This window comes from Podarcis raffonei, chromosome 1 (assembly GCF_027172205.1).
Source record: "Podarcis raffonei isolate rPodRaf1 chromosome 1, rPodRaf1.pri, whole genome shotgun sequence".
Classification (NCBI taxonomy): Eukaryota; Metazoa; Chordata; class Lepidosauria; order Squamata; family Lacertidae; genus Podarcis; species Podarcis raffonei.
The window spans coordinates 107,247,274-107,273,590 of record NC_070602.1 but is presented as its reverse complement, the minus strand read 5'-3'; the positions used below and the strand labels follow the sequence as shown (position 1 = coordinate 107,273,590).

The following is a 26,317-nucleotide window of genomic DNA, read 5'->3' as shown; positions in this document are numbered from 1 at the left end:
TCATTAACTGTTAAGACCTTTGCAGATGACACTGCAAACACATGCGTGGGCTGGGTTTGTGTACGCTACCCCTGCATGGATGGCCCATACAGCATGCAGACTTTCCAATCACATGGATGGCCCCCTACATCGTAAGAGGAGCCCTGCTGGATCAGACCAAAAGCTCACGCAGTCTAGAATCCTATCTCCACAGTGGTTAACCAGATGTCTAGGGAAGTCTACATGCAGGGCATGTCCCATACATGATCCTCAGCAACTGGTATTCAGAAGCATGCTGCCTCGGTACGAGAGGTAATAGCTATATAAAGCCATTGACTGTCCTTTGCATATAATCTTCAGTTATTACAAAAGTGGCAAGACTGGGGTACAACATCTGATCCCCCCCCCCCATCTCTGACACCCTGCCAACCTACATTTGACAGGCCACACCTTTACGGTCAGAGTAAAGTTCATCTGTGATGTGTTTCATTGGTACACTTACTGACACAGTTAGGTTTCCCCAAGGTATGTCTGACGAAGACATGTTTTTGGACTGCCAGTATCGCAAAGTGTTATTGCTGGGGTTGTCTGGTTCCATACAGCTGCATCTGAAAGTGGGGGGAAAGGAAAAAAGCCTGATCATTTATAATCTTAAAACTGGCAATTTGCATCATTGGAATTCCTTAGGAAGTCTGGGACGACAACATACAAGATAAATGTGAAGGAAGCCCAGTCCTTGGGAATGCCTCTGTACCTTTCAGAGTTGAACACTGAATTACACCATGTACAGCTGTCCACACCACCATGATGCCTGAGCAGGTAGATCTCCTTTCCATGAAATACCATGGATCGTATAAGGAGCCGTCTCTCTGAGTTTTGACCTCGCAACCCTAGACTGATGCATGCTTTTAGATTGCAAAGTGTCCTGAGTCTGAGAAACGTTAAGCTGATGGGCATTCGCTGACTACTGCCACACTCTGAAGGAGGACTTTAAATCTATGGGGTTTGGTCTTCCACAGCCTCTGAAAGTGAAGAAAGCCCTCTCAAATACACTAAATCCAAAATGCACTTTTGGGGCATGGGCATCAAGACTTGCTCTCTAGTCCAGTCTATTTTGTCTCTCTAGTAGCCTCTTCTCTGACTGGCAGTAGCCAGGTGTTAGTCAGAAAAGGCTCTTTCCCAGAATAATAATCTCTGATCCTTTTAACTGTAGATAAAAAGTGTGCATTATCAACATCGGAGGGACATGTGGCAAATGCTAAAAGGAAAGTATGGGGCTTAAAAGAAAAATGAATACCACAGAAATTAGATCTATAAATGGGAAATATGGAAACTGTACAAGCAGGGTGAGCCCAATAAAGAAATCTTTCGCCAAAGACAGAAAAACCAAATGTTCCGCCTTCAACAATATCTGACAATTGCCACCGCTCAGCAGTATTCTAATTCCTCCACCAGAGGCAGCCATGCCATTCTATGTATAAGGAACATAGTATAGTAAATATTAAAAACTAAACTACACTTCAAAAATACCCACTGAATATTGTAATATTCTTTGGTGAGAGTTGACCATTTTGCTATAATTTGGGGTGGAGGGTGGCTTACCATTCCACAAAAGGTGGCTCAGGTTTTGTTAAATCCTTTAAAAAAAATGTTTTGTTGCCACTTGATGTGGAGGTAGAATTGCCTGAGCAACCTAGTGGTTCCCCTTTCTTTTTTTCTATTATTATTATTATTATTATTATTATTATTATTATTATTATTATTATTTATGTTGCTTGGAGGCCTTTGGGTAGCAAGTAATTAACATTTCAAATAAGAAGAACCGTAACAGTAAAAATCAGTGCTTTTTTTCTAAAAAAAATATGTTTAGGAGTACTCTCATTTTCCTATTCATATTGAAATACTGCCCCTCAATGAGGCCAAACTTAGATTCACAAAATGTTTAGGGGTATGCGTACCCCTGCATCCCCCCAGAAAAAAAAGGACTGGTAATAATAGCATTACTTTTATTATCATTATTATTTATTCTACTTGTTAATCACTTGTTACTCTAAGGTCTCCAAGCCACATGCAACACATTTATAACCATACACATAAATACACTTACCATTTAAAAAGATCATACAAAACATATACAATGGGATGCCCCAGTGGAAACAATGCAATAGCGTAGTATCATTCCCAGGGATGCACTTTGGGGAACGGAAATATGGCTACCCCCAATTCCCAATGGAATGATCAATTCTCCTTAAACATTTCTGTATATCTCCCACCCTTTTCTTGAGGAAGAATTGGTCCCATGGAGGAAGATATTCAGCTCAGCTTTATTTTTTAAAAAAATCCCACTTCTTTAGGCCATGTTGCACAGCAATACAATTATTTTATTATTTTCCTGCTCCACAGTGGCTTCGAAAGCTTTTGAACTGTTAGCTAAACGTAGGAATGGCAGAAAAGGCTCTGTGTGGGTGTCCAAATGTTCCAAACACCAATTTAAATTAAAGCCTAAAAAGTAACTGTAGGAGGTTTGTTATTTTTCAAGGATCTGAGGAGGGAGCCTATTATTTTGTAATAGATCAAAAAACAAGGAGGGAGCTGAAGTACCGTATTTTTTGCCCTATAGAACGCACTTTTTCCCCTCCAAAAATGAAGGGGAAATGTGTGTGCGTCCTATGGGGCGAATGCAGGCTTTCGCTGAAGCCTGGAGAGCGAGAGGGTTCGGTGCGCACCGACCCCTCTTGCTCTCCAGGCTTCAGGAAGCTATCCGCAAGCCTTGCAAGCCCGGCGGGAGGTCCCACGGGCTCGCAAGGCTTGCGGGCAGCAGCCTGCAGCCCACAAGCTTGGGGGACAGCGGGGAGGCGGAGCGCCGCCACCCCGCTATTCCCGGACCTGATCTGGAGGCTGGCGGGGGGGAGAAGCAAGCTTGCTTCTCCCCATCACCAGCCCCACAAGCTCGGGGGATAGCGGGGCAAGCCGCTGCCCCACAGAGGCTTGGGAGGCTGTCCCTGAAGGCAGAAGAGGGAGATGGAGCGCTCCATCTCCGTCTTCTAGCTTGGGGATGGCTGCGCAAACCTGGGGGGGGAATAATTCCCCCCTTTATTCCCCCCCCAAAAAACTAGGTGCGTCCTATGGGCCGGTGCATCCTATAGGGTGAAAAATACGGTACCTCTTGGAGAGTTACAGTGTCACAAGACATAAGAGCCATAGTATTACAAACCCATAGGCACACAAAGACACACATCCACACACAAGCTCAAGCTGTATGTGGAGATCTTTCAGGTTAATTCTGAGGGTAAGATACATCTCATTTTTCTAATTAACCACTGTTGCATTTCTCATAATTGTTAATTGGGTGTTCTGTCTCTCTCTCTCTCTCTCACACACACACACGTGTACACATGTGTACACACACACACACACACACACACACACAAAGAATGTGGAATATGGCTTCTGCCCATGCTCCTTCCAGACGGATGTGTTTGGCTGGCCACACTACCCAGGGCCTGTGTGTTTGGTATTCATACAACTGTGGGCATGCAGGGCTTCTCTACCTTTGCAGAACGCTGACTGGCAAGGGTTCCCACCTGGGAAGAGGAGCTATATGTGTATTGCAGCCCCTTTCCTCATCAATGCTGAATCTTGATTGATGAGGAGACACAGACAGCTAGTGTCCTCTTGCTAGCCCCTCGTACATCCAATGAATTCATGAAGGGGCTTGTGTGGACCCTACGCTTAGGGTATTTGCATATGACTGCAATTGGTCCATAGGCCAAACTAAGGAGGACTGTGGTGTACTCTTAATAACGGAGCGTCAAAGACATTGCTAGGCAACAGTACGACGGTGCACAGATTTCTGGGTAATTTCCGTGTGGCATGTCAAAACCCAACTTGCCACAAGCTTACTTGGTGCGTATGTCCTGATTGGCCCCAGAAAGGCCACTGGGCTGACCTTGGACAACATCCAATCAGTGTGATATAAGGGCAATGGAAAATGTAGAGAGAAGTTTGAACTTAGGTTGTACATGAATGTACAATGAATGCAAGACTAAGAGGTCAATGCCAAGCTTGGAATTTTCAAGAAAGGCAGGTGAGAGCACCAGTGGACACTATCCACTGAACACAGCATACTTTCCATTCATTTCAATGGTCCTAGCTGTCACAAAAACCTGGTTGAAATATTGGATGAGCAACAGCAGCAGCATTGTTTGGCTGACTGAATCCACTGACGTCATTCAGGCTGAACACATGTCAGAATGACATGAACTTGGCACCTTAAATACCTCTGAGAGTGGGATGTTATGCTCCCAGTTCTTAAATACATGTCATGGACAGATTGTAATATGCATATCACTATGCCAGAAGTGCTTAAAATTATTCAGCATAATCTGTTAATAATTGAGAGGCTTCTGGTAAAGAATTCTTCTTTGTTGTTGTTAGAAAAGACAGATTCACCATTCACAAAGTACAAAAAAACGTTAGGCGGGGGGGTGTTTGTTTATTTTTAAAGTGGGCAGGTTGTGAACTAATACCTGGACTTGAAATATTGAGCAGAGATCATTTACTTTCACCACAAAAAAAGCTGGCAGCATTTAAAATGATTTCACAATCCTGCTTTCCATGGAGTAAAGAGCCAGCACATTTAACTTTCATTTGCTGCTTTAGATCTCATCTGCATTTATACCTCAAATGACAGAAGATGCAGTTTCGGCAAGGAAATATATCCCATGGTTCAAGGCCTATAAGGAAACTAAATATTTTAGCCTAGTATGTTTCCAGCTATGCTATTAACCCTATTAATGGGGTTTCAGTGTCTCCTCCAAACTAATAGCCTGGACTGAACACCACGTTAAACCATAGTTACAATAAACCATAGTTAGAATAAGCTATGCTTTAATGTGAACAAGCAGCATGCTGCTGCACACTGACGAAATTCTGGGTGTTTTGCTCCTCTCCCACTTCTGCTGTTGTCTCATTGCAGGCAACAAGCCATGGTCTGGTTTGTTGCGTCACCCAAACACAGGCCCCTCAAAAGCCACAGAGGCCATGCAAGAACAAACCTTGTTTTCCACTTACGTTTTGTTAGGAGAGAAGCAAACCATGAATCCAGGTTCAGATGACATGGCAAATAAGACCATGGTTTGTTTCCTGGGACTGCAGCAGGAAAGCGCCTACCATTTCAGCAGCGTGCACCAGGAAACTGCATGTTCTCATGAAACCAAAGTTGCTTTCAACTATGGTTTAATGTGATGTGTGAACTATGTCACAGTAACAAATGAAGCAAAGAATTGGGGAGGCAAAAAGGGGGTTGCCACAAAAACCTATTTAACAGACAAGGACTAGACAGGAAGGAAAAAAATCGGAGAAGGGAGAATTCAGGCTGAATTGGACAGAGTCTTTGTTCTCTTGGGAAAGTTGCAAGGCCAAATTGATGTTTTGGCTATAAATGTTACAACTCTGGACTGTAAACAATATCATTGAAACTGATAAGGAGTTGAATCTGGAAGTTTATTCAACTGAACAGAAAGAGAAAGAGAAACTTGACAACTTTGAGAATTTGGAGAAGGAGACATATGTTGTCCCTGAAGAGCTGCAGATGATGAAGGAGGACTTGAGGCCTGACATGATGGTAATGAAGGAAAATAAGAATTTGATGTGGAAAATCTGGCCTGAATTGGAGATTGAAGAAAGGAAAGATCTCCTTATGTGGAGATCCGAAGACCTATGGATTATAAATTTGCTCAAGGTGGAGGTTGAAGCCTTGGGGACATTTGGACTTGAAAGGAGTAAGAAACAAGATTTGGGTTCCACCTTTAAGTATGGAGGACTGGTTGAAAGAAACATGGATCCAGAAGGGCCGGAGCTTCTCCAAGAGTTGGTGTTTAATTTTAAGGACTATCAAAAAAAACCAGCAGAGAGGAATTGAGAGAGAATTAAGAGCCTCGGATGTGAGAACTCCAGACTAAATATTAGATTAAGACTGATGGACATTTGTTGGGGACTGGAACCGGGAAAGGGGGTGGGGTGGGGTTTGGGAATCCAAAGGGTACATAAGTATAATGTGTTTTGCTTTTATTTTTGTTTTTGTAATGTTTATGAAATTTGGGAAATTCGTGGAAGGGAATTTGGGTCGACTTTAGAAAGAATGTTTTAAGAATATGTATTGATGTATAAGTATTGATGTTTAAGTTTGGATAAGGTAAAATTGTTTTTTTTTAAAAAATGAACTAAATTAAAGGAAAATAAGGTTAGCAAAAATAAATTGAGGAAATGGATGAAAGAGTAAAAGTAAAATAATAACATGTTAATTTATTAGGTTAAGAATTATGGTTAAGGATTTGCTGAATCAATAATTTGAATTGGAATACAAAAAGGGGAGGTATGAGGAGGTCGGGAAAATATGTCAATTTTGGTGAACTTAATGTGTTTTTAATTTTTATGTATCTTTTTTCTGTTTTTTCATATTTTTTTTCTTTTTCTTTTTGACTTTTTATATTCTTACTGTATTAATTTTGAAAATTTTAATAAATATCTTTTAAAAAAAGAAAAAAATTATCACACTGAGGTAGGCCAAAAGGCTTTTTTAAAAAAAAATTAGTTGTCAAGCAGAGTAAATGTTTATGTAGACTAGTTGCATCTAGCTGGCACTGCTATTGCGCCACTTAAAAACAATATTCCCCATTGAAAGCACAGCACAAGAACTGTGACCCTAAACCCCAGTATGTTCTTCTACTACTCCAAGAGCTTGCCTAGGTGCAAAGACTGAACTTTTCCATGTTGGCTCTTAAGAAATACATCGTGTGTGGCGATAAATAAGGGAGAGACATTCTTTGTGGTAGAACACCTATTGTGAAATGCCTTCCTGAGGGAGGGGTACCAAAGTGTGTTCTTTTTAGTACAAGATTGAAACATTTTTATTTGCCAAGCATTTTAGATACTTTCAAACCAATTGGTTTTAGTCCTCTTATTTTATTATGGGTTTCTCTAAGGTTAAATTTCTTCACATACCACCCAGGAATTCATTTCTGAGTGAATGACACTTCATGCATTTTTTTAAAAAAAGGATTGATTTCCATGGAGGCGCAGGTTGCAGCCACAGCAAAGGTGGCATTTTTCCATCTCCGCCATATCAAGCAGTTGGTCCCTTATCTTTCTCGCCCTGATCTGGCCACAGTGATCCATGCGACGGTCACCTCCAGGCTTGACTCCTGTAACTCGCTCTACGCAGGGCTGCCCTTGAAGTTGTCCCAGAAACTCCAGCGGGTGCAGAATGCTGCGGCAAGGCTCCTTAATTTTATAATGAATGATTTTAGAGTGTTGTTTGTGTTGTACTTTTGTATTGTTTTATTGTTGTTAGCCGCCCTGAGCCCGGCTTCGGCTGGGGAGGGCGGGATATAAATAAAATTATTATTATTATTATTATTATTATTATTATTATTATTATTATTAGGTCCTTACCGCGGGATCACATTCATCCAGTGCTTTTCCAGCTGCACTGGCTCCCGGTAGAGTACAGGGTCATGTTTAACGTGCTGGTCTTGACCTTTAAAGCCCTATGAGGCCTAGGACCCTCGTGCCTACGGGACCGCCTCTCCTGGTATGCCCCACAGAGGACCTTAAGGTCCACAAATAACAACACTTTGGAGGTCCCGAGCTGGAAGGTGGTTAGATTGGTCTCAACTAGGGCCAGGGCCTTTTCAGTACTGGCCCCGACTTGGTGGAATGCTCTGTCACAAGAGACCAAGGCCCTGCAGGATTTGACATCTTTCTGTAGCGCCTGCAAGACAGAGCTGTTCCGCCTGGCCTTTGGTTTGGACTCAGTCTGACCCTTATGTTTCCCTCCCCTTATGGTTTTGATTTCTGGGCTACTATTAAAATGAGGCTGCATTTTAAATTGTATTTTAACCCATATTTTAATAAACTGGTTTTTGTTTTTTGTTTTGTTTGTCCCCCCCCCCATTATATTTTATTGCAATTTTATTGGTATTAGCCATCCTGAGCCTGGTTCTGGCTGGGGAGGGTGGGGTATAAATAAAAAATTATTATTATTATTATTATTATTAAGCCAATATTTGACTGCCCCAACATAAATACTCCCAATACGGTCACAGATAAACTGGCAGATGTGCATATAAACAAACCAAACATGAGTTTCAGCTTGTCTCCCTTGCTTTTCCCTGCCCACTCATTCCCTTATCTCCAAATATTAGCAAAGCACTCTGCATCCAGGTATCTGAAAACAAGAGGACACTTTGCTGCTTTCAGGTGGGACAGGTTTTTGGCTCTTCCCATCTGGAAGCCTAAGCAACTGAGGAGGGGCAAGACTTGATGGGCCTGAACCAGCGTTTGATTTGCTGGTATCCTTGTCTGAAACTTCTGTTTTGAAGGCCAGTTCACAGCATGGCTAAATAACATGCTGAGAGCCTTCACTTCACATCACATCTGCCTTCTTATTTATAGTTCACCATTAACCTTTTTTATGATTCCAATGACAACCAGGCACACTAAGCAGAAATAAGCATTATTGTGGGCATATGTTTGTTCTTATTCCCCACACGTCCTTGGATAACTGGAGGGACGAAAAGTACAAATTCATTTTTTCCTAACGCAGAACAAGAGATCTTGGGGAACAGAACAGAAAAGAATCTTGCAATCCATTCGAATGTTTCCTTTCCTAATCAGAAGCCCAGAATGCCACCATTTCAAATTCTATTCAACTTTTGGGGCAAAGTTTCCAAAGAGGACATTAATTGGCTTTGCATATTAACCACAATTTATCTTCAGGTAATGTAATGATCTAGTAATGTATGGAAGTGAGAGTTGGACCATAAAGAAGGCTGTTCGCCGAAGAAGTGATGCTGTTGAATTATGGTGCTGGAGAAGACTCTTGAGAGTCCCATGGACTGCAAGAAGATCAAACCTATCCATTCTTAAGGAAATCAGCCCTGAGTGTTCACTGGAAGGACAGATCCTGAAGCTGAGGCTCCAGTACTTTGGCCACCTCATGAGAAGAGAAGACTCCCTGGAAAAGACCCTGATGTTGGGAAAGATGGAGGGCACAAGAAGGGGACGACAGAGGACGAGATGGTTGGACAGTGTTCTCGAAGCTACCAGCATGAGTTTCACCAAACTGCGGGAGGCAGTGGAAGACAGGAGTGCCTGGCGTGCTCTGGTCTATGGGGTCACGAAGAGTCGGACACAACTAAACAACAACAACAACAACGTAATCATCAAGCTCTTCTGTGTGGTCCACTTTGAGTAGATACAGAGCACATAAAGGCCATAAAGGGCACACTAGGATGGAATCAGATGGCCAGCTACTGCTCCAAAACTTCCCCTACGGATAGCTGGCAGGATCCAGTCACACCATGAGGAGGGCATTACCTTACTTCACACTTTCCCAGATTTCCAAATCATCGTGAGATTGTGCAAAGGCACTGGTAGCTCCTTGCCTAGAGACTCTGGGGTACTTGTGCCCTACTAAATAGCCTGCAAAAGGGGAGCAGGGACCAGAGAGATTTGCTCCATTTTGTGCACAGCCCAACACAGGAAGAAGTTACATAATCTAAGGCAATTATAACTGCAAGTTGTCAGGTGGTGTTACAACATATGGGGAAAGTATCTGAAAGGCATTTGCCCCCTAGGGGGGCGTGATGAAGTTCTGACATTAATTAGCTAATGTGACAGTCCTGCTTTAGGAGAGCTCTGACCTAAAGGAATATCTGGAGGGGTTATGACAATGTGAAGGGGGCTCTTCAGATCACTATTGCAGATTGTCTGTTTCATGTAAGTCAATGAGGAGAAAGGGCAGTTTTATCAGGGTGACATTGAAGAACAGGGGTCATGCTTACATACAAAACTCAGAAGGAATATCATATATAGTAATACAGTGATCCCTAATGTAGAATTAGCTTCTAAAAGGGCCTCCCATTGCCAAATATTCTAAAAGCCTGATGAACAAAGCAGCAACACAAAGTCTTGAAGCAAAAGTATAGGGGAACGATCAACAGAGATTATTATGTTAGGGCTTCATAGGACAATCAGTGTCATGGAATGGAATGGCGTGAGTACCAGTATGAGAAAGAAAAAGAGAAAGAGAGAGCGCAGTAGACAAGTCTTAGGGCCCTGATAATGGAGAGAATTGACTGAATTTCTCATTTGGGTGTTTATATAAACTCTATGCCTGGCTGAAAAGCTAATGAACCCAAAGGAAAAGAAGGGGTGATAAATAAGAATAGCTGCAAAGAAACTTAATTATAATATCTGGGAAACTGTGAGGTCTATTGTGCAATCCTACACACGTTGACTTCGAAGTACATCTCACTGTGTTCAGTGGTACTGAGACCCTAGTGTGCTTAGCCAAAATCAATTTAAGAAGTAGAAGTGTGTATATAGGGCTTTGTGTTTGTCACGCCCCCCCCATCATTATAACTCTGAATGTTTAACAGTCTTGTATAAAGAGATAGTCACATTCAAGCAAACAGATGCTAAGGCTGATAGCATCAACAATAAATTTAGCTCTCAGGTCATTGTGATTTCTCATCTAATAATCTATTTAAGAGGCTGCTCACTAGGTATTTCAGACTAAAACTCCCATCAGCCCCAGCCAGAATGGCCAACGATCAGGGATGGTGGGAGTTTTAGTCTGCAACATTTGGAAGACATGTACCCCAATCTACATGTTAAGACACTGCAACTTCTCAGTCTATGCTTTGTCTTCAATAATTTGCAGGTAGTTGTTCAGAACTTCTTATGCAGGCAGTTTGTTGGGCTTGTTATTTATTCAGGGAGCGGTGGCGGCAGGACAGGGTAGTGGCCTTGTCTTTCTGTTGCTATTTCCGTATTTGACTCTCCCTAAGCCAAGAGTTCATGTGAGTTGAACACAGCCATATTAAAAACCATATCTGGAGGGGCTTTCTAGCCTGAAAATACTTCTCTGGCTGCTGTCTCTATTGCTGAGGAGATGCATCATGTGCCTCAGGCAGACTGAATCTTGACATTGCCCATGAGAATACTTAGGTTTTCACATAACATAATGCACAAAAACTTATTTTTGATAGCTCAGCTCGCTCCAGCAGCAGCCTCGTGAACTGAACGGTAAAACACAACCCCTCTGAGCAGTCATGTTTTTTGTCAGTTTCACTTCTCAGGCAACAATTTTTTTTAAATATAATATAAGTTGCCTCATATGACAGCCGCAATTATCCCTGGATATCTTTGGCACGTGAAACTGCTCCCATGTATCTCCTGTTATAAATCTCACTGTCGTACCTTGCTACTGCTCAGGAATGGGAGACAAGAAAGGATATGGGAACTCAAAGCAATCTATCTTAGCAGTTTTACACACTGAAGCTAAAATGGCATCATAGTGTCAATTACAACGCAACTCAGGGCAAACAGATTTAGCGCTATGGTTTAGCATTTTAGCACTATGGTCAGGGTGGTCCAATGCAAAAGTGAGCAAGGGTCCTGCACTTTTAATCTCAGCAGGCATGGCTTGTGTTTGCTTTTTGACGCAGAGATGCAGGACTCCTCGCCACCTTTTGAATCTGGCCACCCTGGCTATGGACTGGATCCAGACTAAGTTAGTTGAACTTAGGTTACATGGAAATCAATGGACAAATTGTTTGAGACTTCCAATGATTTCAGTGGCAATTAAAGGCTTTTGATCAAGTTCCTCATGTTATACTTGTGAAGAAGCTGCTAAAATGTGAGCTGGGTCAGGTAAGTGTAGGTGAATCTGTAACCTGGCTGACTGACCAAACATAAACAGTGCTCACTAAATGTTCCTTGTCATTCTGGGAAAAAAGGAATGCAGGGGGTGCCACAAGGTTCTGTCCTGGGCCAGTTGTTGTTCAACATCTTTATAAATGACTTGGGTGAAAGAATTGAGGGAATGCTCATCAAATTTGCAGATGACACCAAACTCGGAGGAGTAGCCAATGCCACCAAAGACAAACTCAGGATTCAAAATGACCTTCCTAAGTCCCAGAGAAAGTGAGCTGGGACTGATGGGACTTCTAGTTCAAAAAAACCCTGGAGGGCAGCAAATTGATGAAGGCTAGCTTACACTCTATCACCAATGGCCAATGTGGGCCTCACCTCTAGATAACAGTGTTGGGAAATGGGATTGGAATTTTGGCTTGCCGGGATTAATTTAAAAAAATATTATGGGAGAAATTCCATGTTGAGTTTAAGTCAATCATTCTGTCAGGGCCAAGTGTTCTGGCTTCCCAGATGGAACAATACCACCCTCCTCCTCCACCTTCCATGCCATTCCAGAGGTTCTCCCAACCCTTCCAGGCACATTTTGGGGTGGGGTATAATGGAGGGGGGAAGCCCCATTGTGCAAGAAGAAGCATATGGCTTCTGCTGATAGGGCTCATTAATTGAATCCCACCCTATTACTGCCTAGAGGCAGGGAGTAACAAATATTCTGACTCCTCAGATTATTTATTCAAACCCAACATGTGTGAGCCATTGCCATGGTGCTCATGCTGTTGAAATGAAGCTTTCTTTTGGAAAATGTTGGGTTCTTCCTGTCAGAACTTCACAGAAGGATGCAAGCCCTGATAAAATTATGTAAACATGAATGTCCTCTTTCTATTGGGAAGCCCCTTGTCTTCCTCACAACGGGAACAGCACCCCGCAACAAAGGAAATCTCTTCAGGACAACGGATGAAATCATACTTACGAGTAATGTGTCAGTTGTTCCAAACTGTTATGCATGTTGATTGGATATGTCTCGCTGAGATGAAAGAGCTTCTCTAAGGCCTCGTAAATGAAAATGATGCAGATAAGGGACGCAAAAGCTTCTTCCGTAAACCGAGTGATGTAGCACACAAGTGAACTGGCGTCGGTCGCAACAAGGATGATACACAGAATTGCAGTCCACAAGCCAATGCTTGCTCTCAGAGACAGGTACGACAGCCCATATTCCCTGGAAGCACATGGAGACAGGATTGCAAATGCACAGAGCCAGACCTATTAAGTTTGTTGCTGTCTCGGGGAAAACACATTAATCCCCAAAATGCCTTTGCTGGAAAGCACAGCAAAGACAATGGCTGTTTATGATCATTTATCAACGTGATAAGTTAAAGCATATTTCATTATTAAGGCAGAGAAAAGCCTTGTGAGAGGTTCTGCTGTTTAGGAAATGCAAGTTTCTACTTACACCTGCTCTGCTGCTCACTATCCCTCTTTAAAAACTTCTCGAACTTGCCTTAAAGTTCAGTTGACCTGGAACTGATTGCAGAGACATTTTTGTATAAAAATTTAATAAATAATCATCATCATCATCCTAACTCTTTAAGAGTTAGAGTTGTCCTTCAGCTTCAGTAACCCCTCACAAGGCAAATACAACAGAGTATGGAAACAGGGAGACTCTCAAAAGAAGAAAAACGGATCACTTACTTGCAAAATTTGAACAGTATCTTTTCAAACACCAAAACTGGGCCGGTACTCCCTAGTATGGTCAGAGGCTGTCCACCAAAGAGTGAATAGGCTATGCCGGTCATCGATGCACCAAACAAAGATTCTATTGCACTCTGCAGGTGGGCGGGAAGGGAGAAATGGAAAAGTTAGACCTATTATTTCAGCATCGAGGCGGTAGATTGCAATAGTTGCCGTTTTTATCAGATAGAACGTTCCAAGCACACGCACACACACAAAATTCAGTCATGGGATGCTTTGAAAGTGCCAATCGTAAATAAATAGGGAAGATTCAGATCAAAATATGACACATACTATGCGGCCATCCGTTGCTTCTCCCAGTAAACCACCAAACGTGATAACAGGAGACATGCAAGCACAGTAGAGAAAGAGAAACGAAGCTAAGCACTGCAGGCTGAACGCGTCAGTGAAGTCGCTCAGAAAGAATGGCGCTTTCCTCTTGACATCTAAAACCAAGCCCCCAAAAATCCTACAGAATTGGGGGGGGGAGAAGAAGAAAAAGCAGAGTAAGTCTTTAAACCCAAACTTCCTCATGAATTTTTGAACTGAAAAACACTCATCACTGTTATCGAATCTAATGTGAAAATGTGTTCTTTGCATTCACCTTTAAAAGTCAAATACGAAGCATACGATGCCTCTCTAAAGTATCTTAATGCCCTGAAACATTATACAGGAGAGCCAGTGTGGTATAGTGGTTAGAGCGTTTGACTAGCATGCAGGAGACCAGGGTTCAAATCGCCACTCGTCTTGAAGGTCACTGAGTGACCAGATGCCAGTCACTCACTCTCAATCTAACCTACCTCACTGGGTTGTTGTATGGAGAACTATGTATTGCTCCCTGAACAAAAAGGTGGGGTATAAATGAAATAAATAAGTAAAAATACATGCAAAGTGTTTGACTGAGGTGGGAAACTGACTGCACTTTAAGTAGTTCTACAGGGATTCTTTTAATTGTGTAAAAATACAGCCTTTTATTAAAGGCCTCAAGGTGTATTCTTACCACTTTGGGGTAAGAGGCTTGGTGAATTTTCTTCACAGATGTTCTGATCAAGCAGGAGAAGCTCAACTGCTAGGAAGCAAAGTGACCTTGGATTTTTTAAATAAAAAAATATTAAAAATATTTATAACCCACTTATTAGTTAAGAAAATATGGCATAAACACTATAAAACTTTAAAATAAACTTCAAAACCTTTTTAAAAAAACAATTAAGCCAACCATGTCTTATTAAAAAACAAAAAACCCCACAAATATATTACAATATTTGGTTTGTTGTTGTAGTTTTTAAAAAAAATTGAATTATTACTAACCTTCCAGTACGTTGCAGTTCTGGCCCTGAGTGACCTCCAACTGGTGCAACGTCTCCATGAGCAGCAGTTCCATTTGGCACACCTGGAATCTTACGCTTCTCCTACATGAGAGAAAGAGAGGTGATTTGTGTTTATGTGTGTATGTATGTTTTTACATTTTTCAAATCATGGATTGGGAAAGGAAACTACTTAAGGTCAACTAGCACACTGTGACACTCCTGGTATTCCCTTTGAATTATTCCCTCCACAAGTGATGGAAATCACAGAGAGGTGCTAACTGCCGGCAGCAATCTGACAGACGCAACTTGAACCTGCTAATCAATTAAGAACATTCCTCCTGGCTTCAGCATGAGCCCTGCCACATGGAAATCACCAGTTAGTGTTGGCGCCTGCTCCCTAGAAATACTGGCAGGAGGATTCTAGATGGCAATCTTCCCTCCCATGAGTTCTGAAACCTTATCACCTACTCTGCTCAGGAGAGAACCACAGTTTGGGGAGTTGGTAAAGCACAGTGAGGCCCAAGTATGGGAACAGCTTGAGCATGATAGAGAATATTCCTTAACTACTCGCCTACTAAGGGCCCAATGACATGTTACCACCATAGATGCAATTGCTGTCACCACCCCACATTTTCTCCCAAGTCTGTCCCCGAAGCATTTGGTTAAAGAAGATGCCTGAGGTGATATCATTATGCTCAATGTTTCGTTCGCGCCCCACAAGACGGGGCTCTGTAAACAAGGGGTGGAAGCATATGTGCTATGTGTGCTGGGGTGGGCGTGGATTCAAAACATTTGCCTCTGTATGGTAAAAAGGGTAACACCAGTAAAAATAAATATAATGGATGCCCTGTTCTGTAAAAGCAGAAATGGTTAGTAAAACACAGGTGGGTAAGCTCTAGTCCGAACACTGAATGGAGCTCCAAGGTCTCTCTTATCAGCCCTCAGGACTCTCCCCAGATACTACCTTTCACCAGGCCTACTCTGTGCACACCTCAAGTGTTCTTTACTGCTTCAAATGTGTCCTTGAACTGTGATAACTGAAAAGGAGGGATAGAGAAAGTGAGTGGGGGGGGCGAGAGAGAAGCCTGTGAGTTGTGCATGGGTGGAATGTATCCTACCGCATAGAGTTAAGTCACAGCCATTGTTCCACTCATTATTTTTTTTGCCAATAGGCACTACCCTACATTGGTGCATGGCCCACAGAAGTCTATCCATGACAGAATGTGGCCCCTGAGCTAACAATGTGCTCCGTTGATTTTATATCAGCTATATAATCCAAAATCCTAATCACCTGTTTGCACAGGATAGGGTTTCCTTTGAATATCTTGAGGAATATTTAAAAAATGTTAAGATAGTGGCGGTGTGTGCAGAAGCGACAATGGAGATATACTGTTTTCCATTCTTGTTTCAAAAATGGAATGGTTTTATTGCTTTAGTCCCTGAAATATACTCAGAGTTGAGAATGGATTTCATGCTCTTTATTCAGCTCATAGTGGTGAGGAGGAATGAATGTTCCCCCAAAATATCTGCTTTATATACATTCTTTACACAATGGGCTGCACGTGATTGGCTAATTCTGGGATTTCCTGGTTGTGGTTGTGGATTCACTTCCACCTGGAGCTGCATTGGGTGGCTCCTGCGGACCAATCAGACTGCTGCATTTTGGATCCTATTCAACTCAGTACATAACAGTCCCTTCACATTAAAACAACAACAACAACAAAAACATGAAATGTACACAAACCTGAGAGGGGACATTTTTGGGGGGCTCTATACGAATCGTGGGGTCCCATTCTCCAGGAGGGAGAACTGTCACCTGGTCGAGAAACTCATCAATCCCAGCAACCAAATCATTACGATCTTTAGCTTTGTAGGCAACATCATGAAACACCTGTCAGAGACACAAGAAAATACATGAGGAGGGCATATAAAATCCCACACATTCACACAACTGCTTACATAAAGCATGCAACTTACTTCCCAGAAAGTCTTCTATGTACAAAAAATACACTTTAGCATAGTGAACTCTTTGCTTATTGAAGTTGAAGTTTGATTTATGCAGAATGTGAAAGCTGCTAACTGCAATTCAAGCGAAGTGTTTTAGGTATACTTGGGAGACAAAAAACATCTCAACACAGGTTTACTTTTAGGTTTAAACAGGTTGTTTCTAAGTAAGCTTTAACTGCGGTTAATAGATAAATACCTCATCTGTCATTAAGGTTCCAATTGACCTGCCAATCTCATGGAACTGTTGGCCTTTTCCTAGAGGTCCCAGAAGAATAAATAAAAATCTACAAACAAATGGAAAGCAAAAATATTCAAAGGACATCCAGTTATGTAGCCCTAACACGTTTAAACTAAAAGTAAGCAAAAAGAAACAACCCCTACAGTGTTTCTAGATAGACTGAATGGATTGTGGCATTTTTAAAAAATAGTGACCTGAAATGGAAGGATTTCTTTTAAAAACGGATGCACAAAACAAAAGCTTGAAAGTGTGTTTTTAGTGAGACAATTAAGGCCTGTCCTGAAGTCAAAAGCAGCTCCTATGGGCAGCAAGTTTGGGAGAAGGCTTAGGCTCATGTATTTCCTACCACAGGGGTTAGGGCATATTTTCCAGGCGAAGGAATGCATTCCCTCATGGGCAGCCTTCCAGACATCACATGTCACTGGTGGATGGTAAAGGTAAAGGGACCCCTGACCATTAGGTCCAGTCATGACTGATTCTGGGGTTGCAGCGCTCATCTCGCTTTATTGGCCGAGGGAGCCGGCGTGCAGCCTCCGGGTCATGTGGCCAGCATGACTAAGCCGCTTCCGGCAAACCAGAGCAGCACACGGAAACGCCGTTTACCTTCCTGCCGGAGCGGTAACTATTTATGTACTTGCACTATGATGTGCTTTCGAACTGCTAGGTGGGCAGGAGCAGGGACCGAGCAACGGGAGCTCACTCCGTCGCGGGGATTCGAACTGCCGACCTTCTGATCGGCAAGTCCTGGGCTCTGTGGTTTAACCCACAGCGCCACCCGCGTTGGAGGCAAAAAAGAAGGGAAGGAAACAACAAATGGGGCTCCTAAATTTCTGCTTCAGGCTACATTTCAGCCACGTGTAAGTTAGGTTTCTAGACGGCTGTCCCGTCACACCCCCCTCTCCATCCAGGCAAGCAACAGCCATAACCACAAAGTTCGGCACTTTGTTACTGCGCACATATGGAAATGTGTGACATATAAAATGATTTAAAGAGGCTTCCGTGCAGCATTTGCAATGCCTATCTAGGTCCTGGTCCTTTGCTTGTTAACTGGGAAATGTGCCTTTCTTTCTCGGCTCTGGTTATAAAATCACCTCGTTGGGATTGGAACTTCTGCTAGTCCCGAAAGCAGCATGGCCGGAGACAACCTAACAAAAGCCACTACAGCACGGTCCAGGAATTCCAGCTCGCCAACCAGAATGTTTGACGCTTCGGCTCCAGGAGGGATCTTTTTCATGAAATGCAGGTCAACCTGATCATGTGTAGAAAAAGGAAGACATCACACAGAGGGGAGCGGAAACTTGTGGGAAGTAACAAGAGACCACAGACAAATGCAAAAACTTGTTTTCTTTCACTTCACTGACACAGTAAGTTTATGGCATCATTGATCACCAACCACAGACCGACTTAGCAATTGTTGATTAGCATTTATTTATTAGCAATCTCAAATATGTTAACTGCCGTGATCAATCAGTGAAAACTTTGCAGATTCAAAGAGCATTATCAGTTAATCAAGGAAGTCTTTAGCCTTATGAAACAAATGCCTTTTTGTATTCCAAGCAGAATTTTTGCTTAATCCAGGGGCAACCCTCCAGATATTGTTGAACTTCAACTTCCATTGGCACCATCCAGCATGGCATGCCATGGCAAGGGATGCTGCAAGTTGTAGTTCAACATCTGGAGGGATGCAAGACCTCCACCCCTTCTTTACAAAGTTGGTGATTATTTTTTGTTGCTAAAGCACAGCAAATGCTGGACTTGACTTTTAAATATTAAGTTACCTCGTCAAGAAACCTGCTGTCATTATTCCGAAGTCCCAGCAATCACCTAACTACATTTAATGTTAACGAACTGAATACTTGGTTAATCAGCTGGGGTTTTTTTCCATGTCAAACTCATGTCTCAGCATTTGCCTAATGATGCAACGGGAAGTTGGTTAGTAGTCCTTTTGTACTGAACATATGCAATGTGTCTTAATGTATCCTGTCCTATGGCACAAAGAGCAATGTTATCAGTGAAGTCCTGGGCGTAGTTCAGCACAGAGTCAGGCATGTTAAGATTATTGATTCAATATGTTTAATTCTATGCTGGATTGTGGTCATTGGCTGCAAGTCCCACGGAAATTTATGAGAATAATTTACAAGTAAATGGGCTTGGGATTTGAGCTGACGCAATACATGCCAAAGCTACAATGCAATGCACTATCAACTGTTAAATAAACTGTAAACATCCTGCAAAATGGGACAAGCCTTGGTTTTCCAGGGGCATATTTCAGGAGTGGGGAACCTGCAATCCAACAACACTAGAAGCTCACAAGTAGCACAGGGGCCCATGCAAGGGCCTTTTTAGTGGTGGCGCCATGTCCTCTCCACAGAGATGTGCCTAGCCACATCATTGTTTTCTTTTAGGAAACTGGTGTAGATGCAGGTTTCTGGATGAGGGGAACTAAATCGTTTGATGCTGCAGTTACTTCTTATGAGTTGTAAGCAAATATTTGTTTTTAATCTTTTGTGTTGTCTTATGTCCCTGTGAAGATGGCAGTACCGAATTGATGGTGCATGCCCTTCTGGCTTGCACTCTTTATAAAGACTTGAGGAATGAGATTATCACCCCTCTTTTATTGTCCATTCCGGGTCACCCAACCACTGCCACAGTGTCCTTTCTCTTGGCAGCTCAAGATGAGCAGGTGACAGCAAAGGTTGCAAGGTTTTTAGCTGGGGCAATCAGAGTAAGAGCCACTATCTGACTATTGATTCAAAACCTTAAAATGCATTTTATATAATTGACTTTTTATTTCTATTCTTTGTACAGTGGTACCTCGGGTTACATACGCTTCAGGTTACAGACTCCGCTAACCCAGAAATAGTGCTTCAGGTTAAGAACTTTGCTTCAGGATAAGAACAGAAATCATGCTCCGGCGGCATGGCGGCAGCGGGAGGCCCCATTAGCTAAAGAGGTGCTTCAGGTTAAGAACAGTTTCAGGTTAAGAACGGACCTCCAGAACGAATTAAGTACTTAACCCGAGGTACCACTGTATATCGTATTGTTGTTTTACTGCTATGGCCGATGGCTGACGCAAATAAAGATTCATTCATTCATTTGTATTGTGTGGCTACAATCTTGTTCTATGTTACAAGCCACTCTGAGGCCTTTAGGCAAAGAGGGGTGTACATGGTTTTTTAAAAAAAACTCCCTGTGCACTAGCTAAGGCTGATGGGAACTAGGGTACAGCTACATCTGGAATGCCACAGGTTCTCCACCCCAGGTATATTGGTGGGAGTTTTTGCCCAGATTACACTCACTAAAAGAAAACTGTTGTCTTTGGCTTGAATGGTTTTTCTGAAGGTTTCCCCACCAAAAGGCAGAGAAATTTGCAGGGGAATGTGAGCAAATATGCAGGGAGGGAAACATGGCTAATGTTCCTGGATCTTCTTCCTCCAAACATCTTCCACAAACTAGCCAGTATAAATTTAATAGAAATAATCAATGGGCAATGGAAATCAGCCAGTGGCATTTCCCTTCCCTGAATGTTTGAGTGTCATCTATAATTTCCCTTGTCTGTCAGGCTTCAGATTTCTTAATGAGCGCCACCAGCATAGTGGATTATATTGGCCACAAGTCTTTGCAATGTTGGGAAGCTGCCAACTGGCAGTCTTTGGTTATCTCTCACCACAAAACACGCTTAGAATCGAGTCTGAAGGAGGATTTTCCACCTATGCAACCTAAGAAGGTAAACTGTAAACAGAGCTCCCTAATTAGCGCTTTCTGAAGGGTAATCAGACTGAGAAATGGAAGAGCTTAGGAACACCTCTTGATCCCTTAACAGTAACTAGGGAAGTGGTTCTGTAACTATGCAGGGATTGACAGTGGTGCATTAGCATTTTTTTTTTTTAGGAAATAGGGAGTGGGGAGGAGAGCAGCCCTACTGCACAGCAATTCACTATTATCAGCATTCAAATCCCTGACACTCCAAAGGCCCAAAATGGTATCTAATCTTTCTACTGAGAAAAAAGGTGAGTGAAGGAAAGAACCCCCATTGATAGGAACTTCTGTGCTGATACTCTGGCAAATACAAACGTAAGGGTGATAGGTACCATATTATAGCAATGGCTCTATTATGTCCTAAATTCCTCCTCCGTGTAGCCATACCAACAGCAAAATATAGGTAGTTATGCATAATAGTTGGCAGTTAGGTGAAGGGACCCCTGACCGTTAGGTCCAGTCATGGATGACTCTGGGGTTGCGGTGCTCATCTCGCTTTACTGGCCGAGGAAGCTGGCATACAGCTTCTGGGTCATGTGGCCAGCAAACCAGAGCAGCGCACAGAAACACCATTTACCTTCCCGCTGGAGCGGTACCTATTTATCTACCTGCACTTTGACGTGCTTTCGAACTGCTAGGTTGGCAGGAGCAGGGACCGAGCAATGGGAGCTCACCCCATCGCGGGGATTAGAACCGCCGACCTTCTGATCGGCAAGTCCTAGGCTCTGTGGTTTAGACCACAGCACCACCCGAATAGTTATGCCTTAATGGCATATGGCATATGTTCTAGTCATGGTATAGCCCTGTTAACTAGTAATTAAAAATATCAATACTTTCTGGCCAAAGTGGGGGTTTTATTTGGTTTTTAAAATTTTATTTATACTTTTCAGATACATACATTTCACTGATTTTACAATCATTTTGACATTTTAAAATTTGACTTCCTTTCCCCTCTTTCTGTGGTTCCTTAAATTTATTTTTAATATCTTCTAATATCTTCTGCATATCCAAATTTACTTATTTATTTATCTTCCATACACACACACACACACACACACACACACACACACACACACACACTTATGTAGCTGCAGGCTATTACAATTATCCTGCCAATGTTTTTATCTGTTTACAATTTATCTGTAAATATTCAACAAACTATTCCCATTCTTTTATAAAAAGTTTGTTATCTTGATTTCTTATTCTTCTGGTAAGTTTCGCCATTTTGGGCCAAAGTGTTAACGATATTATTCGCAAATTACAATTTTGCATTTGCCTATATTCTAGTATACCTACCTTTCCTTCTCACTCTGATTACAACAGAACTGAAATCAAATTTGACTTTTCAGCCAGAATAAATTGGTTTAATAAAAGCTAAAAGTGTAGGCAAACTGTGCAGTGATTCTCTATTGCCATTAAAATTCCTGGTTGGTAGAAGGATTAGTTCCTAGTTAGCAAAACTGGTCAAATTATGTAAAGGCTTTAAATATTTTTTCCCCTCTTGGTTTCTTTCATTGATTTCACAGTGGCAACTGTCTGGCGTTTGTAAGCATATTCTATTTGCATTCTCCCTATAGTACCTTTCTAAATGTTATGAAGAGGAAAATACAGTGATTCACAAAACAACATGTTCAAATTGATATCACAGCTTCATATTTTGAGAATTTCAAATTGCAATACTTTTCCCCATTTGCTTTCCCATTACCAATCTAAACACAAAAACAGTGACCAAATCCAATATAAACTGTTAAAGTGACCATTTTAATGTCTATCTCACTGCCATCTGTCAGCGCCAGTGTGCAGTGTCTTCAATACTGTTTACAAAGTTGCTTTCTTGCAAATGGCTCTGGCACATAGACAGAATTTAAGCGTAATGGAGTTGTCTGTGTCATGAAATCTCTCTCAAAACTTGAACATCTCCCCCACCCCAAAAAATAAGGCCAAACAAAGCCCCTTTTCACTGTTGTGTTGTTGTTTTTGGCCATCTTATATACATATCCCTTATGGGGAAATAATTTTAAGTTTATATATCGATCCAGTACCAAGGAATTATCATCAAGGATCACTTAAAATTGTGACTACTTTTCAGAAAGGGGTTTGCCACAGATGGAGGAAAGCATATGTACATGCTTGGAAGGGATTTCGAGTGACTTTTGATTGAAAGGCTCTAATTGAGGACTCGTATACAGTGGGAGTGCTTTTCTGTGGAGGAATTGTGTTCATAGGAACCAACTCCTAGGGAGCGAGGGCCCTTTGCCCTCCCCATAAAATATTTGAGGCCCCATCAAAAGTTGATGGGCATTGCCATTCAAATGACGTGTTTCTGCTGTGTCATGTAATTGATTATGTGGAGCAGGGCTTACCTGGGGACCCCCCCCAATATTTTATTCAAGCTGGCACCCCTATGTGCATGTGTATACGGTGCATTTCTTCATAGACACACACAGAATGCGCACATGCTCTCCAATTTCCATTGGTCGAAATTTCACCAGTCCAAAAAACACAGGGCCTTAAGGAAGCATGTAGAAGCAGGCAAATGCATTCTTTATTTTGTCCTTTTGTGCATAGCTGCTTCCGGGGAAGGTGGTTGCACGCAGACCGGAAGGACATTTTTCCATAAAGGAGAATATAGCGCGCGCACGCACACAAGAATTGAATCTGCAGCACCTCCGCCAACTGCAAAAATAATTGGCCAGCAAATGAAGCAATCCCTTGAGAACCCACCCCTGATTACCACATTGATGTTTCTTCAAACATCAATGGAGGCTTATGGTAAGTTATGAGGTATTTGTGACATTTCATTTACAGAGGGGAGGGGGTTTCCATAAAGCATAATGAATCAACAGTGGCCATTAGGCTTTATGACCAGCAAGTGTATTATTTATTTATTTATTTATTTATTATTATTATTATTATTATTATTATTATTATTATTATTATTATTGCTGCTGCTGCTGCTGCTGCTATTACTACTGCATTTATTGTTTGCTTTCTACAAAAAATGTCTCTGACATTAATATTAAAGTACGGCTTTAAGTGAAATATATGGGAGGCTTGCTGAAGTGCAACTGGGGAAATAAGATGGTGCAGTGAGGAAGAGCTTCTAGCAGGTAAACCTTTGACAACCTTTGACAGCTAAGATCCTCTGCTAAATGAAAGAGAGACAAGGCAGCAAGTACTATCCATGTCTTGTCTGATGCTTGCTGCAAATACAAGCTCCCAGAAAGGTGATGGCGGTCACTTTGCTTCTCCTACGACTCTGCTGCTGCAGTGAGGTAAGTCATGATTTGGCTTAGCGCATCGTCTGTGTCGGTCACCTTCAGGCAAACTGTGAACCCAAGAACAAAGCTTGGTTACAGCCCATGGTTTGCCTAAGGGCGAGTCAAAGCATGATCCCTGGTTTGGACACACTAAGGCAAACAATGGCTTAGCTTGTGGCAGCGCAGCAGCAGGGGGATGGAGCACAGGAGCAATCTCCTTTCTAGGAGTATAAATGCTCACATGTTTGAGCTAACCCGTGGCTCGTCTTAGCGTGACATTTGAAGTGGGTCAGAGTGTGACTAACCCCATAACCTCCGTGGCCAGATGGAGATTTGAGCCTGGATCCAACATTCTTCTCACTGCACAATACTGGCTCGGGAAATGAATGTTCATGAAACTTGAAATTTAAATAAAGGGCTGTTTGCCATCCTCAACACCCCACATTTTGTAGTCCCCACATGCATAGTTATGGTATGCCTGCATGCTGAAAGTCTGAGTTTTGTCAATACTCTTGAGGAGAAAGGAAGGCAATATCCTTTTTGCATGTCTGTCCAGGGGCCAGTATGTTTGATGGAGGCTCTCCAGAGCCTAAATATCTTCCAGAGCGTCTATGACTTTCCTTTTTTAAAATTCGCTTTTAATTAGGGTCTCTCATACCTCAAACCTATATACTCTTACCTGTGAGTAAGCCCCACTGTACTCAATGGTACTTACTTCTGAGCAGGCATGTATAGGCTTGGACTGGAAGGTAATATTTAGTGAGGTTCTCTTTGGGAATCTTGCAGAATTTTTTATATGTTTGTCTGGATTTATTTGTTTGTTTTGCTCCCCGCCCCACAACCGCCTTCGAATGTTCTATATATGTGGGAGCTTATCCTCAGCCTTCAGAGCAGTTGAAGGGTTGTGGGGTATTTGCTTTTTTAAAAAATGTGAATGTTGTGTACAGAATCTGTGCTTTTGCCAACTGCACTTACATAGTATGGTTTTGAACCCAGTACGGACATTTAGAAATAGACTCTGCTAGCAATCACCGTAGAAAGATAGCCAGAGTAGGTCCTCACCTCTCTCTCTCTCTCTTCCTGATGCAGGTGTCCTTTTTCATGTCTTTGTTTCATCCCAAATAGACTACTGTTATGCCCTTTTTGTTGGTCTCCTAGTCCCTGCACGCACAATTAACAGACTTCAGCTGGTACAAAAAGCTGCTTCTCATATTCTGTCTGGCACCAGATGGAGCAAGCACATAACTAGTTTCTGGCTCGGTTACACTGACTGGATGTCACATTCAACAACGGATTGAAAGCACTGCTCGCATCAATTCCCTTAGAAGAGAATCATGGTTGGGAAAATATATCCTGCTACCAGTCTGCGTTCACCCCAAGCTATGGTCAACTGAGGCCAACCAGTGTGGCTGTAGCTGTCAAACCTATATCTCATGCAAATGTGCTTTCAGGGCACCTTTGTAGTGAAAACTGTCCACTCCAAAAAGACATGGCAAGGGTTCTCAATCAGGCAAGCACTAGGTCTCCACTTTTTCCCCCTGGTGCTCTTTCAACAGCCAATGCTGTGATGCATTCATTGCAGTAAGCAACGAAATATCACGGCATGGCACAGGAGCTAAGATTTAGCTTGCGGTCTAAAACCTGGCTGTGATTTTGCAATCACCTGGCTTGTAGGCAAGCAGGCTAAGAAATCAAGATTGTAGCCTGATGCACAGATCTACCAGAAAAAAACCAAATGTAATCCAGAATCCATTTTACTCCAGAGCTGTGTACCAAAGGCAAAGTGATTGCCCCAGCATAAGTGGTAACAGATTAGGACTAAAATAAAGCTACAGAGCATTCCTCGCCATCACACACAATTTAACAACATGGGACTGGCTTCAACAGCCACTCTTGCCTCTGAAAATGCAACATCTGAACGTGGGTTTAGCCAAGACTAAAAATTGGGAGGGGGCATGGCTATGAATGTAAAGGTAAAGGTAAAGGGACCCCTGACCATTAGGTCCAGTCGTGACCAACTATGGGGTTGCGGCACTTTATTGGCCGAGGGAGCCAGCGTACAGCTTCCGGGTCATGTGGCCAGCATGACTAAACAGCTTCTGGTGACCCAGAGCAGCGCACGGAAACACCGTTTACCTTCCCGCCGGAGCGGTACCTATTTATCTACTTGCACTTTGACGTGCTTTCGAACTGCTAGGTGGGCAGGAGCAGGGACTGAGCAACAGGAGCTCACCCTGTCGCGGGGATTCGAACGGCCGACCTTCTGATCGGCAAGTCCTGGACTCTGTGGTTTAACCCACAGCACCACCCACGTCCCT

At 42.5% G+C, this 26,317-nt stretch overlaps 1 protein-coding gene across 7 annotated transcripts in view; it reads right to left on the bottom strand.

The window, feature by feature from the left end:
• SLC4A10 (solute carrier family 4 member 10) overlaps nucleotides 1–26,317 on the bottom strand; it is a 170,801-nt gene that overhangs the window by 29,819 nt on the left and 114,665 nt on the right. For 5 of the 7 annotated variants that reach the window (XM_053408138.1, XM_053408147.1, XM_053408156.1 and 2 more), the window contains 9 exons: nucleotides 25,062–25,160; nucleotides 18,072–18,229; nucleotides 16,939–17,026; nucleotides 16,480–16,626; nucleotides 14,737–14,837; nucleotides 13,723–13,897; nucleotides 13,390–13,523; nucleotides 12,671–12,916; nucleotides 482–587 (listed from right to left, as the gene is read on the bottom strand). In XM_053408138.1, coding sequence (XP_053264113.1) covers nucleotides 482–587; nucleotides 12,671–12,916; nucleotides 13,390–13,523; nucleotides 13,723–13,897; nucleotides 14,737–14,837; nucleotides 16,480–16,626; nucleotides 16,939–17,026; nucleotides 18,072–18,229; nucleotides 25,062–25,160 — 1,254 coding nt within the window. The remainder of the gene's footprint in view (nucleotides 1–481; nucleotides 588–12,670; nucleotides 12,917–13,389; nucleotides 13,524–13,722; nucleotides 13,898–14,736; nucleotides 14,838–16,479; nucleotides 16,627–16,938; nucleotides 17,027–18,071; nucleotides 18,230–25,061; nucleotides 25,161–26,317) is intronic. The other 2 variants (XM_053408183.1, XM_053408193.1) reach the window with 1 other exon arrangement.